General features: G+C 49.0%; 1 protein-coding gene across 4 annotated transcripts in view; it reads left to right on the forward strand.

Annotated features, from left to right (window-relative positions):
• Positions 1-16,398, forward strand: part of DPP6 (dipeptidyl peptidase like 6) — an 825,076-nt gene that overhangs the window by 342,587 nt on the left and 466,091 nt on the right. The window contains exon 1 of one of the 4 annotated variants that reach the window (XM_038559794.1): positions 13,248-13,636. The exons of the other annotated variants lie outside the window; for them this stretch is intronic. Within the exon in view, the coding sequence (XP_038415722.1) occupies positions 13,580-13,636 (57 nt within the window). The 5' untranslated portion in view covers positions 13,248-13,579. Of the gene's footprint in view, positions 1-13,247; positions 13,637-16,398 lie in introns of those variants that run through there. 4 annotated transcript variants of the gene reach the window in all.

The raw sequence follows: 16,398 nt of genomic DNA on the forward strand, positions 1-16,398 counted from the left end.
CCTGGATATTCTCTTTCTCTGTGTACCTTCCACAAGCCTCAGAGTCCTTCAAAGCCACATTGTGTGATTTTTGTTTCCCTGGTGTCTGAACAGGACCTGGCATTTGGTAGATGCTCAATAAATATCTGGGAATTAAATGAGAGACAAAAAAGAAAAATAGGTCACCAACCAGGGATTTAGTAATAATCCCCTGTTTTTAAGTGGAGTCAAAATTCAGCAAGTGGAAAACAGTGCTGGGCTTGAGAACCTGAACCAGTTTGCAATCATTCCCCCCAGCCAAACCTACTGTAGGAATGCCACCGAACCCCTAGAATGAAAGGGTCACTGCAGTGGAGACCCTCAGGACTTGATCTGCATCGGGACCTCCGACCTGCCCCTCTGTGCCACCAGACGCTGGGTTGCAGACCCACTAATGCTTGAGAAAAGGCTTCTGAGCTTATGTAAATTCCAAAACACAGGCCAGCGCTGCTTTGACAAATTACAATTAAGGTACCTCAAAGTCACACTCAGGTCATCTCTGGATGAAATTAATTACTATAAGGATGCACCCCATCCTATGCCAGAAATGGGAGCTGGGAAGTCGTCACAAAGGAAGACCACTCCAGGGTCCAGCTGCTCCCAGCAGTCAGGCCCTGCTTCCTTCCTTCCTTCTCTCAGCTGTCCTCAGCAATTGTCTGCTCTTCATGCCCTCTGCCTCTACACGAGCCTGCCAGCCTGGCTGCTTCACTGCAGCTGCCCTGTTACCGTCGAGACCCCATGCGCTCTCTCCTGCAGCTTCCATCTGACTACTCACCACTAACAGACTCTCCACTCTTCTGAGTTCAGGTTGCTGAAAGGGAGAATCCTCTTGTCCTGACTCCCCTCTTCCAGTGGGATTGATGGCCATACATTGGCTGTCTGCTTATGAGGCCACAGACCATGGTCCAATCACCCATGACATGGTATTCCTGCCTTAACCTACAAGGAATACCCGAAGGGGGCTTCCCCCCAGAGTAAACCTAGTGATGGACATTTAGGTTTTGTCAACTAGCACATAAAAATACTCCAGGAACAGAGAACCTATTTCATCCTTACCACTCCAGCATCAGAGAGTGTGTTAGACCCCATTCCTTTCTGGAGGTACAGCATAATTCTAGACTCATCAGAAGACCACACTCCATCTGAAGGCGAGGAGGGTTTCTGCAAGCTGCCGAGGAAGGTGGAGGAAGAAGGTATCTCTGAATCTAAAAGGGTTTGTTCTGAATTTCTTCAAGTGAGTCCTTTTGGTAGGGTAGGTCTGTTAACATGACCCTGTTGACAGATGAGTTAACATAGAGACTGGGGTTGTCTTACCTTGACTGTATGTTTTAGTTTTATGAATGATACCAACCATGAAGGTTAAAGACATAATTGTGATTTTGAAGCCTTGGTGAAGAAAATATATCCAAATCAGATCCTTAATGGCTCCTCCCTGCAAATTTTACTATATCAGTTGTGTTCTTTTCTGCCTGTCATCCTACTTAGGGTGGTCTTTGAGAAATCACCAGTCCTGTTGCAGGGTCAGTCTTGCATCCTTCTTAGATGTGTTCCAAACCAGGCTCATGTCCTGCTGGACTCTGTTCTGTCCGAGGATGGTCTTTCTTTGCCAGTATTCATCTGAGCATCTTTGTAAGAGACCTACTTAATCATGAAAGTTAATTCACTCCTGGTGTGCTTTTTCCCCCCCCTCTATTATGTGAAGTCCCTTTGGAATATTCTCTCTCTTGATTTGGCATCGTGGCATATTTTGTAAATGGAAATGTTGCAAACGGGGAATTACTGATGGTTGGATTCTGAGGCTGATAGTTGCTGCTCTGGTGTCAGTTTGCAAAGGCTTTGGAAGAAGTAGGGGTGCACAGCAACCTCAGAAAAGGAGAGAAGCACATTGGAATGGAAAGAAACCATTGTGTGGACAGGCACAGTTTCTGTTTTGACTTTTCATAGAACATAGAGCATCTGCTTTCCTATATTTCACAATAGACTCCACTTCACCAAAGTCTCATTAGGTAATAATACCCTTACTAAGAGTTCTAGCTCCTTGGGTTTTTTTTTTTTATTAAATTTTATTCTACTCTCTTAATGCTGATAGACACCATAGGCGATAGAGTAAGTTAATTTCATGATGTAAATCTTGTTTCTTATTCCTCTTAGGGGGTGGTAGTTGTCTTCATGTGGTGGTTTTGTGTTTGGCAGCGAGTTATCTTTTCTGCTTCTTGTGGGGGCTGGTGGAGATCTGACTTTCCATTCAGTCCCTCATCTATTATTTCACATAAACTCTTTTATTATTAGTGTTAGAAGGTGGGGGAAGGACAGCAAAGCATCCCCCAAAGTGAGAAGGCATTCTGAGACCGGCAAACGAAGAGGCCCCTCCATAGATTTGATGCAGAGTTTTATTTGTGCTCATGCACTGCCAAGGGGTGCACGGCAGCTGCATAGTTCATCTCTGCAAAGTCTGGACCTCCCTTAGTCCACAGATGTTACTGAGTGAGGGGACACAGGGAAGGGCACTGCTGTGAGATCAGAGGGTCTGCATGCACCTACCTCACAGCTACTCCTTTATCAGATATAGGGGCACCACCTGTGTGTCAGGAAGGAGGGAAAGACCACATTATCTCTAACGGATTCCTGGGGGGCCCAGACAGGCCTCCCTCCCCATCCTGGCCTGGGCAGGCATTTCTGAGGTGTGTGTGTGTGTGTGTGTGTGTGTGTGTGTGTGTGTGTGTGTGTCAGCCTCTGGGGAACGGGAGCATGTGGCCCCAGGAGAAGTCACCTGTCGGACAGGAACAAGATAGAGGCTGGGGATGGGGTCGGGGTCATCCTGGCAGTGCTCCCTCATGTAGGCTGGGCCCCAATTCCTTTTTTATTTCCTTAAGATTTTATTTATTTATTCATGAGAGATAGGGAGAGGCAGAGACACAGGCAGAGGGAGAAGCAGGCTCCCTAAGGGGAGCCTGATGAAGGACTTGATCCCAGGACCCCAGGATCACTCCCTGAGCTAAAGGCAGATAGATGTTCAACCACTGAGCCACCCAGGCATCCCTGGGCCCTAATTCTTAAGGACCTTCACTTAGCTCTCATTTTTAGCAGAGGAGGCTCTTACAAAAGATGCCACGAGGCACATATGATCTTTGGTGCCCACTTGATGAACCGATGGAATCTCTCTCCCTCGCGGTCTCCACTTCCATTTCTGAAGTGTCGGAAGTCTTTCTTTCCTTAGTGGTCACTGCTCCCCCTTTCATCCTTCCTCCTTGAGAGCTGGTCCTCTGCAGGGTGGGACCCTGTGGGCCCCAAACTGTGCATCCTCCATCCAATGAGATGGCAGCTCTCAACCAAGGAGAAAGAGGTGGAGGAGCCCTGGTTGGAGGCTGGATTGGGGGTGGGTGGGCACAGAGTCCCGTGTTCTAGAAGAATCTCTCACCCCCCAGGGCATCTCCGCACTCAATCCGTCCTGCGCTCCTTGCCTGGGTTTGCTCCCCGCTCCCAGGGTGGCCCGTGGCCCGTCCCATGTTTCCCTCTCTCCGTTGCGTCTGCTGTGGCCATGGGGCCCTGTAAAGCTCCACTCTGAGTGCAAGATTCTGTCTGCATCTCTGTGTCTATGAGTTACTGAAGGGGATGACCCAGTTCTGGCCTCTCTTGGCACATCATGTGGAGGGGGATTCTTGTCCTGCTGGTTCAATCAAGATGACACTTAAGTTTTCCAAAAATTCCATCCCCAGCACGTTATTCGGCTGCTTTCTCTGCACACTGGCACCGGGAATGCAGACAGGAGCAGACTGGCCCATAAGGTGCTCTGTCTGGCGAAGAGAGAAACCATTTGTTGAGGCTGTAGTCTGTGTCCACTGGCTTCAGAGTTTATCTGACTTCATTCTGACAGCATTCTACAAGCCATTCGACCATCGCGTCCTTATAACAGCTGGAACCTGGGATCAGCAGCTTACACAAAGCCAGAAAAGAGCAGACCTGGGATTTGCAGACACACAATTCTGACCCCAAAGCCATTCCTTTAGTCGATGGCAGCACTTCCTCTTGCTTTGGTCCCGCCCCTTTGGAGACACTCATAGTGGGGCCAGGCGTGCCAAGGAAGCGGACAAGGCGTGAGGATGAGGACTTCACTCACGCCAACCTGGCACGTAGAGTGTGTGTGATGGGAGGGCAGTGGGGCAAGGGGCCGAGTCCACGGGGAGGTGGGAGGTGGCATCCAAGCTGGGCATGTGAGGATGGGAGGGGTAAGGGCTGGCGCAAGTGCTAGTCTAGTCCTTGGGTAGAAGATGTGGTTTCTATGACTCTCCTTTGTTAATGCCCTTGCCTTGAGGATGCCTTCTGAGAGAAGCTACCAGGTGTCTTAGCTTATCATTGTTTATATGCATCCAATTCTCTGTGGCTATTTGAATGTCATTTATACTTATCCCCAGAGTCAACTCAGATGTGTTTTGGCAAAGTTGGTTAATAAGGATTTCACTGACTGATCCTTCCCTAGAAACCTTCTGCATTGATATGCTTATTTATTTATTTGGTGTTGAAAATGAAGCATGATGGGGCGCCTGAGGGGCACCTTCAGTTGGGTGACCGATTCTTGGTTATGGCTCAGGTTGTGATCTCAGGGTTGTGAGATCAAGCCCCACGTTAGGCTCTGCACTCAACATGGAGTCTGCTTGAGATTCTCTCTCTCTCTCTCCCCTCTCTGCCTCTGTCCCTGCTCATGTGCTCTCTCCCTCTCAAATAATAAAGCTTTAAAAAAATAAGAAAGAAATGAAGCATGAGAAATGAAAGATCTCAGGAGGGACATTTTACATCAGATATGTTCTCCTATCCCTCCTGACCCCAAATGACCAGGCCCAGGCCAGAAGGCAGGGAGGTGAGCAGAGGTCCTGAAAAAACAGAGAGGATGTGAAACCCACACCAGGATTGTCCAGGGGCCTCTTCTGGGCATCTCTGTCCTGAAACACCATTGCAGGCAATGTGGTGGTGCAAATACCTGAGCCGCTGTATGTTAACTAAATAACGTGAGCACATGATCCACACCTGGCACCAGACTAGGGCTGCATGAACAGCCCAGGACTTTCAACGAGGGTCATTAGAAACCATAAACAAGGCATCTGTCGAGCCTCAGTTGCCAAGGTCATCCTGGTGCATGAGGTGCCAGAGGAGGAGCAGACCGCGCTAAGCAGTGACCGGCAGCGGATGTGGCCGACCTGCGGGGTGCTCTGCGGCCATGTTCAAACGTGTGAGATGGTCCAGGGGGAGGCATGACAGGCAAGGCCACCTGAATGGAATAAAGCTACTTTGGGGATGAAACACGAAAAATTTAAAGCAAAGTTTCCAAAATGTCACACTGTGGAATTGAGGCTGCCGCCTAAAAGCTGGGGTGCGAAAAAGAAAAATAACTTGCCATCTTCAAGAAAAACAGAGACTACGTGTTGAAAGGATTTAGAGAACAACATGATACATAATAATAAATGACATGCATTTAAATAGAAAAAAGTAAATAAAGCAGGGTATGGACATAAATGTGAGTTGCTTTATTATTTTTTAATTTTTAATTTTTAATTTTTTTTGTGAGTTGCTTTAAAAGCCCTTTTGTGTTACGGCAATTTTCAGAAATTCAATGACCAACCCTGGCAACATCCACCTGAAGTCAAAGAACCTTCCAGCAGGCATGTAACTTCGGGAATACCTAGTTGAGAGTGTGGCATGCTTGCCCAAGAGGAGGTTTGACTCCGGTGTGGGTCCACCCCGGGCGCACTCATCAGACCAGGGGTTTCCATGACCTCAGACAAACGGTCCTTCTCTCAAAGCCAATTTCCTTCGCTATCAATAAAGAATTAAGGCCATGGTTCTGGGGCACCTTGGGAGGGTTCCAGGAGATGGTACGGTAATAATGCCGGGCTCCCGAGCACTCCCACACACTTTGTTTGGACCTTCTCCATCTGACTCACAGGTGAGGGAGCAGAGAGAGGCAGAGGAGGAGTTCACAGCACCGTTTCATTCATGGGTATCTACTCTCTTTCCTCCCTGCCATCAGCAAGCATTATATTTCTTGATGGGTACCTTTTAGTTTATATGTAGTTTTGCAGAACACATATTTTGTAGGAATGCATTTTTTGTTAAAGGGTTTTATGGTTTCTATGTGCATGCATCTGCTTTGTGTATATACATATATTTATGTAAATATAGTCTTACATATATGTGTATATATGTGTAAATATGTACAGTTCTTATTTTTTTTTGCCTCATGCACTGTATTCACCAACCGTCCACGCTACTCTGTGTGCATGTTATCTTCTAATCACTGCTTAGCATTGCCAGGTGTGCACCAGTGTGTCCCACACAGCTCCTCCACTTCCCCTACACCCGTCTCCTTGTACTTTCTAAGGCAGGACCCAAAGGGATTTATGTGTTACAAGGTTCTTCCTCCTATGACGCCGTGAGGCCATGAGAGAAGATTTCCTGCCTTATGTACAAGGCTCCCAGCACCCAGTAACTTCTCAGTAAATGCAGAGCTGTTGACTTCCCCAGAGGCTGGAGACAGTGGCTCAGGCTCTGCCTCCTGCGGGGATTTTAATCCCCGGAAGGGTGATACCCATTCCTTTATCTTGTAAAGGTTTGTGATCAGCAAGGGAAACATTTTCTAGAGGAAAAAAGAGTTGAAAATCACTCAAAGATGATGTATAATCGAATTCCCTTGAATATACCACATCATCAATTTATCTGAACAAATATTTTTGAGCACTTGCCCTAAGTGGTAGAGGTATGGATTTGACAGACCGCTGGAATGATTTCAGTGTTCGCTGAATCTACAGGAGATTCCTGCTTCTGGGACACTTAGACCCGTCCCATGAAACTGCCGTGGATTTGGAGAAGACGCTGTGGGATGTGCACACGGTGTGGGGGGAGCAGTGTGCTGCACGAGACAGGAGAGGGGCTCTGATGGGCATGGTGGGAGGGGAGCTGTAGGCTGACACTAAAACGGGTTAGGTTTCTCTGGTGTCTTTCCTTTTAAGGGGTTGGGGAGGTGATCTCCTTTGATGCTGGAAGTTTTTTTCCTATTGAATTTGGGATTCCATATGAATCAATGTACCTTTAGTTGGCAGGTAACAGACTCACTCCAGGCCAGGGATCGATAAACTGTGCGGAGGGCCACACAGTAACTATTATACTTCACAGGCCACATGGCCTCTGTCATGGTGTCACTTCTGTCACTGTCATGCAGAAGCAGCTGTTGGATGCTACGTAAGCAAATGGGTAGAGCCTCATTCCAATAAAACTTTATTTAAAATATAGGAAGTGGATTGGGTTTGGCCCACGGGCCATAGTTTGTGGGTCCTAATTTACACGCTCACCCATTTACTCCATCAACATACATCTAGCAGGTCTGGGACGCCTGGGTGGCTCAGTGGTTGAGCATGGGACTTCAGCTCAGGGTGTGATCCCGGGGTCCTGGGATCCTCCATCGGACTCCCTGCATGGAGCCTGCTTCTCCCCCTGCCTGTGTCTCCGACCCTCTCTCTGTGTCTCTCATGAATAAATAAATAAAATCTTAGAAAAGAAAAAAGACCTTCCTTGACAAAGAGGGAATTCTAGAGGCCATCTCCAGATGGCCTTGACTCAAGCTGCAACCTTGGCTCTTCCCTGGGTTTCCAGCCTCCTGGTCTGCTCTGCAGACTTCAGATTTGGAAGCCCCTATAATTGAGTGAGGCAATTCCTTAATATATAAATAATATAGAATAGCATATTATATATATAGTATCTTATTGGTCCGTTTCTCTAGAGAAACCCAGTCTTCAGGAAACTTACCCACAACCTCCCTCCCCCTTGGTAATGCTCCGTGTTTACTTTTTATTTATTTATCTTTAAATTGCTTCTTTGGATCTCCGCCGGGCTCTCCAGGGAATCATACCTTGCTGCCCACATTTTTTATTTTCAGGGAATTGTAAGTTAGAAGTAGCTCCTCTTACAGATAGTTAATGCTGAAAAATTCAAAATCTACAGAGATTCCACTCCAAAGACATTCAAATCTCTACCGTGCAGCAGCAGATCAGCCCATGTGCCTGTTTCTGTAGGTGGTTTTGCCATTTGCACGTAGTAGGGATTTGGTGAAGCCTTGCAGATCAGGTGTGTTTTTTTTTTTTAAGGTTTTGTTTATTTATTCATGAGAGACACAGAGAGAGGCAGAAACACAGGCAGAGGGAGAAGCAGGCTCCCTACAGAGAGCCTGATGCAGGACTCGATCCCAAGACCTCAGGATCACGCCCTGAGCCAAAGGCAGGTGCTCAACCACTGAGCCATCCAGGTGTTCCAAGCAGGTGGTTCTTGATGCAAAGCTGTTTTAGCTGATGGGCTTCTGGGGCAAGGTGGACAGACATCAGAGGAGTGGGAGATGGCATCAAGCTGCAGAGGATCCAGGCCTGAGAGTCTGCGAACAAACCTAATTAGCTGAGCCCGTGCCAGTGCCCTAGTCAGACGCACCTGGCACGGGGAGAGGATCCAGGCTAAGTCGGCACACCCACACGAAGATGCCTCTCTCCAGAGGCACCTGCAAAGGGCTCTTCTGCCTCAGGTCCATTCAGTGAGGCTGATGGCAGATATGAGACACTTCAAACAGCCCCGGGCCACAGTGCAGGAGGGAACGGGAGGGAATAACAGGGCAGGACAGGCAGCTGGTGGAGGCCCCGTTGGCAGGCAGGCCTGCCTTGCGCTCTGCTTAGGCTCGAGCTGCCTGCGCCCTCGCATGCCAGTGAAGAGCTGGTTGGCCGAGAGTCAGGCACCAGCATAGTCCTTGCTCAGTGCATTTGGGCTCCCCCAAAAGAACCCAGATTCAGAGTGGAGGTGTGTCAGCTTGCAGATCCTTCTCTTCCTGCCCCCTTGGCCCAGGAGCACTCATCCCCAGAAAGCAGAGAAGGTACTGCTGTACACTTATATATGCAGCAGGTTTTGATCACACACCTGGATCTAAGTGCCCACTCTGCCGCTTACTACTGACTGTGATTTTCGAAGAATTTATGAATCATTTTAAGCCTACTTTCCTCATAAGTAAAAGGGGGCTAACAGTAAATGTTATAACTCTGTCCCCCCGCATCCATATTATCGAACCCTAGCCGACAGGACCTCAGATATGTGACTGTATTTGGAGATGGGTCTCTAACGAGGTTAGGTAAAATGGGATCACTGTGTGGGGCGGGGGGCTTTGGACCCATCTCACAGGGATACTTATAAGAAGAGCAGATGAGGACACAGACATATAGAGGGATGAGCGGTAAGGACATGGGGAGAGGATGGCTGTCCACACGCTGGGGAGAGAGGCCTCAGGAGGAGCCAACACCTTGATCTTGGACTTCTTGGGGGTCCAGCACTTTGAGAGGAATAAATCTCAGCTGTGCCGGCCTTCCATCTATGGAACTTGGTTGTGGCCCTAGCAAACAAATATGATACACATCTGAGAGATTTTTAAGGGTTAAGATAATATGTAGAAACTTCTCAGTGTGACTCCTGGCACACGGACTGCTTAGAGTTTTCAACAGTCTGCTCGTGAGGCCTTCAAGGGCGGTGCAGTATGGAGATCCTGGGCCCAAACTGCCCAGGTTTACATCCTGCCTTGGCCACTTAGTCTCTGGATAACCACGGGGTTCTCCCAATATCGATTTCCTTTTGTAAAACGGGGGAGATAGCAGTGTGTGCCGTGTGGAGTTGCTCAGGTTGGGTGTACTGCACGCAGCGCAGTAACAGGTGACTGCTCTTACTGTCATTGTTAGCGGGCGCAGGTAGGCACCGTCCCTTTGCTAAGTATGCATGACATCAACCAAATATTCGTGGAGGAAGGTGCGGGGAAGGAGTGTGGGCAGGTGCCTTTTGGGGTTCTCCTGTTCCAGCTGGAGTCTCCCTTGACTCTTGGACTTATACTTCCCACCGTCTCTAGAATTTGGAAACCATAGTATTTATATGTGATGCTTTCCCGAAACTTATCTATAAATTCCTTTTTAAAAAATTTTTTTTTTGTTTTTGATCTGCACTACTGTGGGGAGGACAGTGCACACTGGTTGTTAGCCTCTTCTCTGACGGAGGAGGTTCAGATGGGCAGTGCTGATAATGCACAGGAGACTTTAGTCCCACTCTCCCTGGAACTGGGTCTCTGGATTTGGAGTGATACCCACTTTCTGCAGAAGGATAAGCATCAGCAGAGTGTCCTCTGGAGGGATAATGATTTTTAAATATGGATAAACTGTGGCCCATTGTCTCTGTGTTTTAAATGTTGCTTGTCACGAGAACATATAACACAAGATCAACTCTTTCCACAGACCGAGTGAGCACAGTTCTCTACAAGCACCATGTGGCACAGCGCCTCTCCAGAACGTTGTTGTTTTCCGTAGCAAACATTTCATACCCAGCAATTCTGTCTCCACCTCCCTGCAGGCCTAGCAACCACCATCCTGTCCTCTGCTTCCAGGACATGGACCGTTTCAGATTCCTCATCTATGTGGAACCACCCAGTGTTTCTCCTGCATTTGGCAGGAGAGCCTGCCCTTTCTCTTTTAAAAGCAGTAAAGTCAAGTATGCAGAAAAGTCAGCTGCCTGGGGACTTGATGCCAGAAAATCCCAGGGCAGGGTTCTGGGTGGCACAGTCTGGCCTGGCCCTTGACCCGTGATTCTCTAGCTTTTCCATCTAGCAGCTACAGAAAAGAGATGGGATGAATGGGGGGGTGTGGGTGCTGGGAAGGCTGGCCAGGCCTGCACTCTGGGGATCTCATGATCTGATGCCAGCAGGAGACTCTTTTGAAGTATCAGGTATAATCTTGCAGATGTAGGTGAACTTTGCTTTTAGCCATATTCATTTTAGATATAAAATAATACATAAGGTCCTTACTGAGAAGTAAGATGGAAGTGCCAGAGGGGGGTTTCATGTCCTCCTCCATCACACAACCTAGCACACCCAGGGTACAACTCACTCTCACTAGGTTAGACCCAGGGCTCTGGAAATGGTGACCAGGGGGCAGGGCCCAGCTCCCTTCACTTCTCCTTCTTCTGTTGTTGTCTCTGTCCTTGGATATCCATGCTGGGGAGTGGTTCTGGCCTCTGTGGATTTGCAACGGATCCTTTCAGAGATGCTAACAGATGGTGGGTTCAGATTTGATCCCCCTCTGGTGTTTCACTCAAGAGGAAACTCTGGAGGACAGACCAGCTCTGAGATGCTCAGGAGTGAGACTGAAATAGTAAAAGGGTATTTTGCAGCTGAGCCCACTGTGGTCCCGGTGTGGCCACTCTACTTCACTTCTCACTGAGTTCCCCCCATCCCCGCTGCCACAGCCACTGGGGTCCAGGTACATGGGGAAGAATGGCTGCTCAGCTCTTTTCACTGGGTCTTTGCTGCTGGGGTTCCCAGGGCAGCTTTGCTTGCCAACCTCATGATGCTGGAGTGGCTTCCGGAGGCCAGGGATGTGACCAAGTGGGGTGCGCACCCTCCACTTAGGAGCCTGTAGCTGTAGGAAGACGCCCCCGCGAGGCTTCTTGGCCTGACACGCTCCTTGCAGCCAACGCTGATAGTAACTCACATTCAAAACCAGTAGCAGGACTACAAAGAGTTAGACAGGGATCCACACCATTGCTGTTCTCACCCTGGAAATACAGTGTCCTGTGGGGAAGTTTAAACAAAAGCAACAAAACACAAACCAGACCTTTACTGTGTGATGGGGGTTTAGGTGGGATTTTCCTATTTTTTTTTATTTTTTTTTATTCTTAGGTAAACCATACAAACTCCCAGCTGCCTATATTGATGTCTTAGAATCAGTGCCAAGTAAATACTTAGCCCAGAATTAAGTTCAGGCTGTGGTAGAGGTGACCGGGCAGCTCTGCCATGATCTGGATTCATCTGTCAATTCCAAAGAAGGATACGGTGCCTTGGATTTCACAAGTGTGTTTATTTTTGTAAAGTGACTAGGGGTCAGGGGTGTTGGGAAGGAATTGAACAAGAAACCTACTAGGAAAGTAGCTTTTTCATGGAAATGCACCTACTTTGTCTTTGCTCAGATGCTGGGCTTTACAGAGATGCAGGAGGAAGGACTTTCTTACTGACAGTATTTATTAGTGCTGAGTGCAGGGATGCTGTGCTCCCCCAGGCCAGTGAATGCCTGTGGCCTGAAAGCCTTTGGGTGGAGGTAGAAGATCTGGCCTGGAAGGAGCTAGAGAGCACTCACAAAGGGCACTGCTCACACACAGGGGCAGCCCAAGCTCAGCAGGCTAAGCTGGTCTGTGTTTCTGGAAGGCCACAGAACATTTCCACCTGTAAACTAGTGGATAATCAAGCTTTACTCAGAGCTAATCAGCGCGGCCCACATTGCATTTCTCCTCCGCCAGCCAGCTTGTGTCCCCCCAGGGGCAGGGGTGAGGGGCAGTGCAGCAGGGTCCAGCAAGGTGGCAAGGAGACCAGGCAGGGACAACAGGACTGCCCTGTCTGTCCTGCTGTCTCCTTGAGCTCAGGACTCAGCAGGGAGCCTTGCTCCTATAAGGTCACCCCAGATGCTGTGCTCCTCTTTTTTTTTTTTTAATTTTTTTTTTTTTTTTAATTTTAACCGACAGACACCCTTGAGGTTCTGGTTGATTTTTCAGAGAGAAACCGGAGATTCTTTGAGTAAAAAGAGGAAACGTAGTAAGTTTCTGAATTTGAAGGAAAATAAAGGCCAAGATTCCCACATCTAGCACGCCTGCAAAACCCACCGGGCAAACGGGAAGGATGCCATGCCTCGGTGCCCACCGACCATCTGCCTTCTCGCAAGCACGGGCACTTAGGTGACAGAAGGGAAAGACACAGCCCATCTCCCTCCTGTCCCCTTAGCGGCCCCCTTCCGCGTCGGCGTCCCGGTGTGACCTGCTGCCCAGCACGGCTGCTGCGGGGGCACAGGCTCGGCCACCTGGGGAGGCCGGGCGGCGAGGGCGAGGGCGAGGGCGAGGGCGAGGGCGGGCGGAGGTCCCCAGGCCCCGGGGCCGCGGGCGCCCCCGCCGGGTCCCCTGCCCCTGCCCCCGCACCCCCTCCCTCCTCAGCCCCCTCCCCCTGGCGTCCCCTCCCGCCCCTGGGGCTCCCTCCCCAGCTCCTCCCCCCAGCCCCCTCCGGCCGCCCCTCCCCCGCTCCCGGAGTCCCCCCGCCCCCTCCCCACCCCGGCGCCCCCTCCCCAGCCGAGCAGAGGCCGGAGCATGCGCCGTGCGCCGCGGGAGGCGGGCGGCGGGCGGGAGCGGCGCGCATCACTCGGGTCCCCTTCCTGCACGGCGCCGCCAGTTGCCGGTTGCTAAGCAGTTACCATTGTTTCTGTGGCGATTGCGGAGGCTGTTGCTAATTGGAGAAGCCCCGCTAAGCCGCAGCATCTCCCCTGTTCGGATCCGCTCTCGGCTCCTTGCATCTAAAGAGAAAACTAGGCTGGTCTACCCACTCGCCCTCCCCCATCCTCCCCAAAATAGCCGTGTGATTTCGGAAGTATGGACTAAATCACTCCCCTCCCCGCCGATCGGACTCCCGTGGCTCGACTCACCGTCAGACCGCTCCTGCCCCTGTGCGGGTGTGCGCCCTGGCCAGGGCATCATGACTACAGCCAAGGAGCCAAATGCTCCGGGGAAATCCGTGCAGCAGCAGGAACAGGTAATGCTGCTTTCTGGAGTGTGCCTGTGCGTGCGTGCGTGGGGGATGTGTGTTTCTTGAATGATTTTCTCTTAGCGATGACTGTCCTCACCTGAGCCACAAAGCCAGAGGTGAAACAGGCACTGAGCAGAGTGCAGCCGGGGTCTGCCTTCTACCCTCCTGACTTCTATTTTTGCAAGATCCCCTGGTCTGTCCATACTGCAGGGCTCGGGAGCAAGCATCTGGCGAGGTAAACTTGGTGTGGGGGCACCTCTGGACAAAGGCCTCTTTCGGCACCAGCTGCCTGATTATGCATTTGTCAGTTGTGAAGGTTTCCAACTACTTTGTAATTCGGGGGGCTGGGGCAGGGAGGGATGGAGGAGAGGGGCGGCCCTTCCTCAAATTTCAGTGTATTCTGACCCTCCAACAGCACTTTGATCTGGTTCTAACTCAAGTCTAAAAAGGATACATGAGCAATGTTGAAAGGACTTTTCTTTGATACCTGTGTCCCTTTTCTGCTTCTTCTCCTTAAGTATCTCCGAAGGAGTGAACAGATTGTTGCTCATCCTGGGCATTTAGAGGGGGCACACTCTCCTCACTAGGAAAACTGCCCGGCTGGGACCCAGTGGGACCTCCATCAGCACCAGCTGAGAAGTAGCAGGCCTTGAGGGGCTGGCCGAAGGTGGCCAGGACCGCTCGGGTGTCCCCATATGGCACAGGGTGTCCGCTCACCCTGCCGCTCAGTCGGGCCTGCCATCTGCAGAGGCTCTGAGCCTCAGGCTCAGGAGTGAAGGGGAACCAGCAAGCTGTGTTTTACCACTCATGTAGATATTGTAATTCCCTTCTCGAAGATCGTGAGGGTTCTTATCTTTTAATCACTGCTTGGTTCTCCTCAGGCAGATCATTAAAATAGATCCTGGGAGACACCAGTAGATTCCCAGAGCAGTTTGCTCAAGCCTGGTAAATCAACAGCATAAGCTGATCTCTCCGATTTATTTCAGGGGTGTTGTTAGCCACCACTTGCTAGGATTTGGGCCAAGAAACGAGAGCCCATTAGAGTTCAGGAAAGCAAAGAGCCTTTTCAGGGATAGTGTGTGATGGTCTCGACATCAGCTATTCACAGACAGTATGAAGACAACTTTGGATCTGTATTTAGTGGGAGATTTTTTTTTTTTTTGTCATTTCCTCAAAGCCCATTTTTTGATTAAAAAAAGAGAGACCACTTTATTAGTAGTATCATCACCATTACCATCATCTAAAGAAATTAAATTCAATTTTAATTTCTTCTGGGCAGAAGATTTTATAAATATAGAAGTCTAAGAATCCTACATTCACTAGGAGGGCTCGTGTGAAGGTTAATGCTTGCTGTAGCATGAACACTGGGAGGTTCACAACAGGCGAACCAACCCTTACTCCTTTTAAAAAATTCTACAGAATATTTGCTCAAGAAAAAAAGATGTCCACCCCAAATTACCATCCTGTGACTAACTGGGCTTCTTTTTATTCCAGTTCTTCTCCTCGCTAGGTATAAAACAAGTGTGCCTTGGGCTTGCAGGCTCCAGCAAGGACTCGGGTAGCATTTCTGACCACAAGACAGTGGCAATGATTATGGAGAAAGCACACTGCTATGCATAGATCCGAGCCCAAAGGTGGACACTCAGAAGCCCATCTGCATTATGTAGAAGAAGGCCCACGGCTCCTGTACAACTTACTCACACTTCCCTCTACATGTCAGGAGGGTGGAAATAGTTAATTAGGGTGTGGGTTTTGGAGAATGTCTAGGGTCTTGTTTGATTTTTGTACCTTTTAATCATTGGGACCCCCCTATCCTTGCCCCTGGGGCCATGGTGGAAGATGTGAATGGGCAGAGCGAGGAGGGCAGAGGCGGCAGTGGCCGTAGGGAAGAGTCAGGAGGCCCTCTTCCCATTCTCAGGCATCTTCTTGACCCTGAGAAGGACAGAGTGCCCACCCTGTGAAGCAGAACAAATTGATCAACAGCAGGACCAGGGCAGGAGAAGCAAAATGGGATGGAGTACAAAGATCTCACATCTAACATTAATGCACCTGTAGGGGATGTTGGCTTAAATCATAATAAACTGCTCAAAACACAAAGAGGTAAATAAAATACTTAGTCATGAAGACTATTTCTTCTTCCTCCACCATTTATCAGTTTTTGAAAGACATTTAAACTCTGTTCTGTGTGCTTAGACTGCAGAGCTCTGAAGGAGTTCTCCCATTCTTTATTGCATGTTGTCCTTCGTGCTAGTGGAGCTGTGGACATAGGTGGGTGGGGGTTTATAGGGAGGCCAGGACAGAGGGAAATACTTCAACAATTTTTTTTTTTTTTTAAGAAAGAGAGAAAGAAAAATAAATGCCGGTTTGTGGTTTGGTTTAGTTTTTAGATTAGGGATCGTTTAACTGTATTGACGGACTTTATGGCAGAGGCACCTTATATCTTATATTGGGAGGCATTAATCTGAGGATTTGGATTTTCTGTGGCCTGCTATTTATGTCCAACACTCTTTAAAATTTATTTGGTTATTGCAATAGACTAACACTTAGTTCTTAGCAAACTAACAGAAGTATGGTACAGTTTCTTACCTACCTTGGGAGTTGGAAGGTGGGTAGCACCTGTAAATAACTTTTGTTATTACCAAGGATTAGTGTAAATTAATGAAAAACGAATCTAGGAAAAGATATAAAACCAAATTATTTTACCTATTAATTAGAGATTGCTGATTTTTCCCATTTGTCTGGCTAAAAGGCTAAAACACATACTAAAT

This window comes from Canis lupus, chromosome 16 (genome assembly GCF_011100685.1).
Source record: "Canis lupus familiaris isolate Mischka breed German Shepherd chromosome 16, alternate assembly UU_Cfam_GSD_1.0, whole genome shotgun sequence".
NCBI lineage: Eukaryota > Metazoa > Chordata > Mammalia > Carnivora > Canidae > Canis > Canis lupus.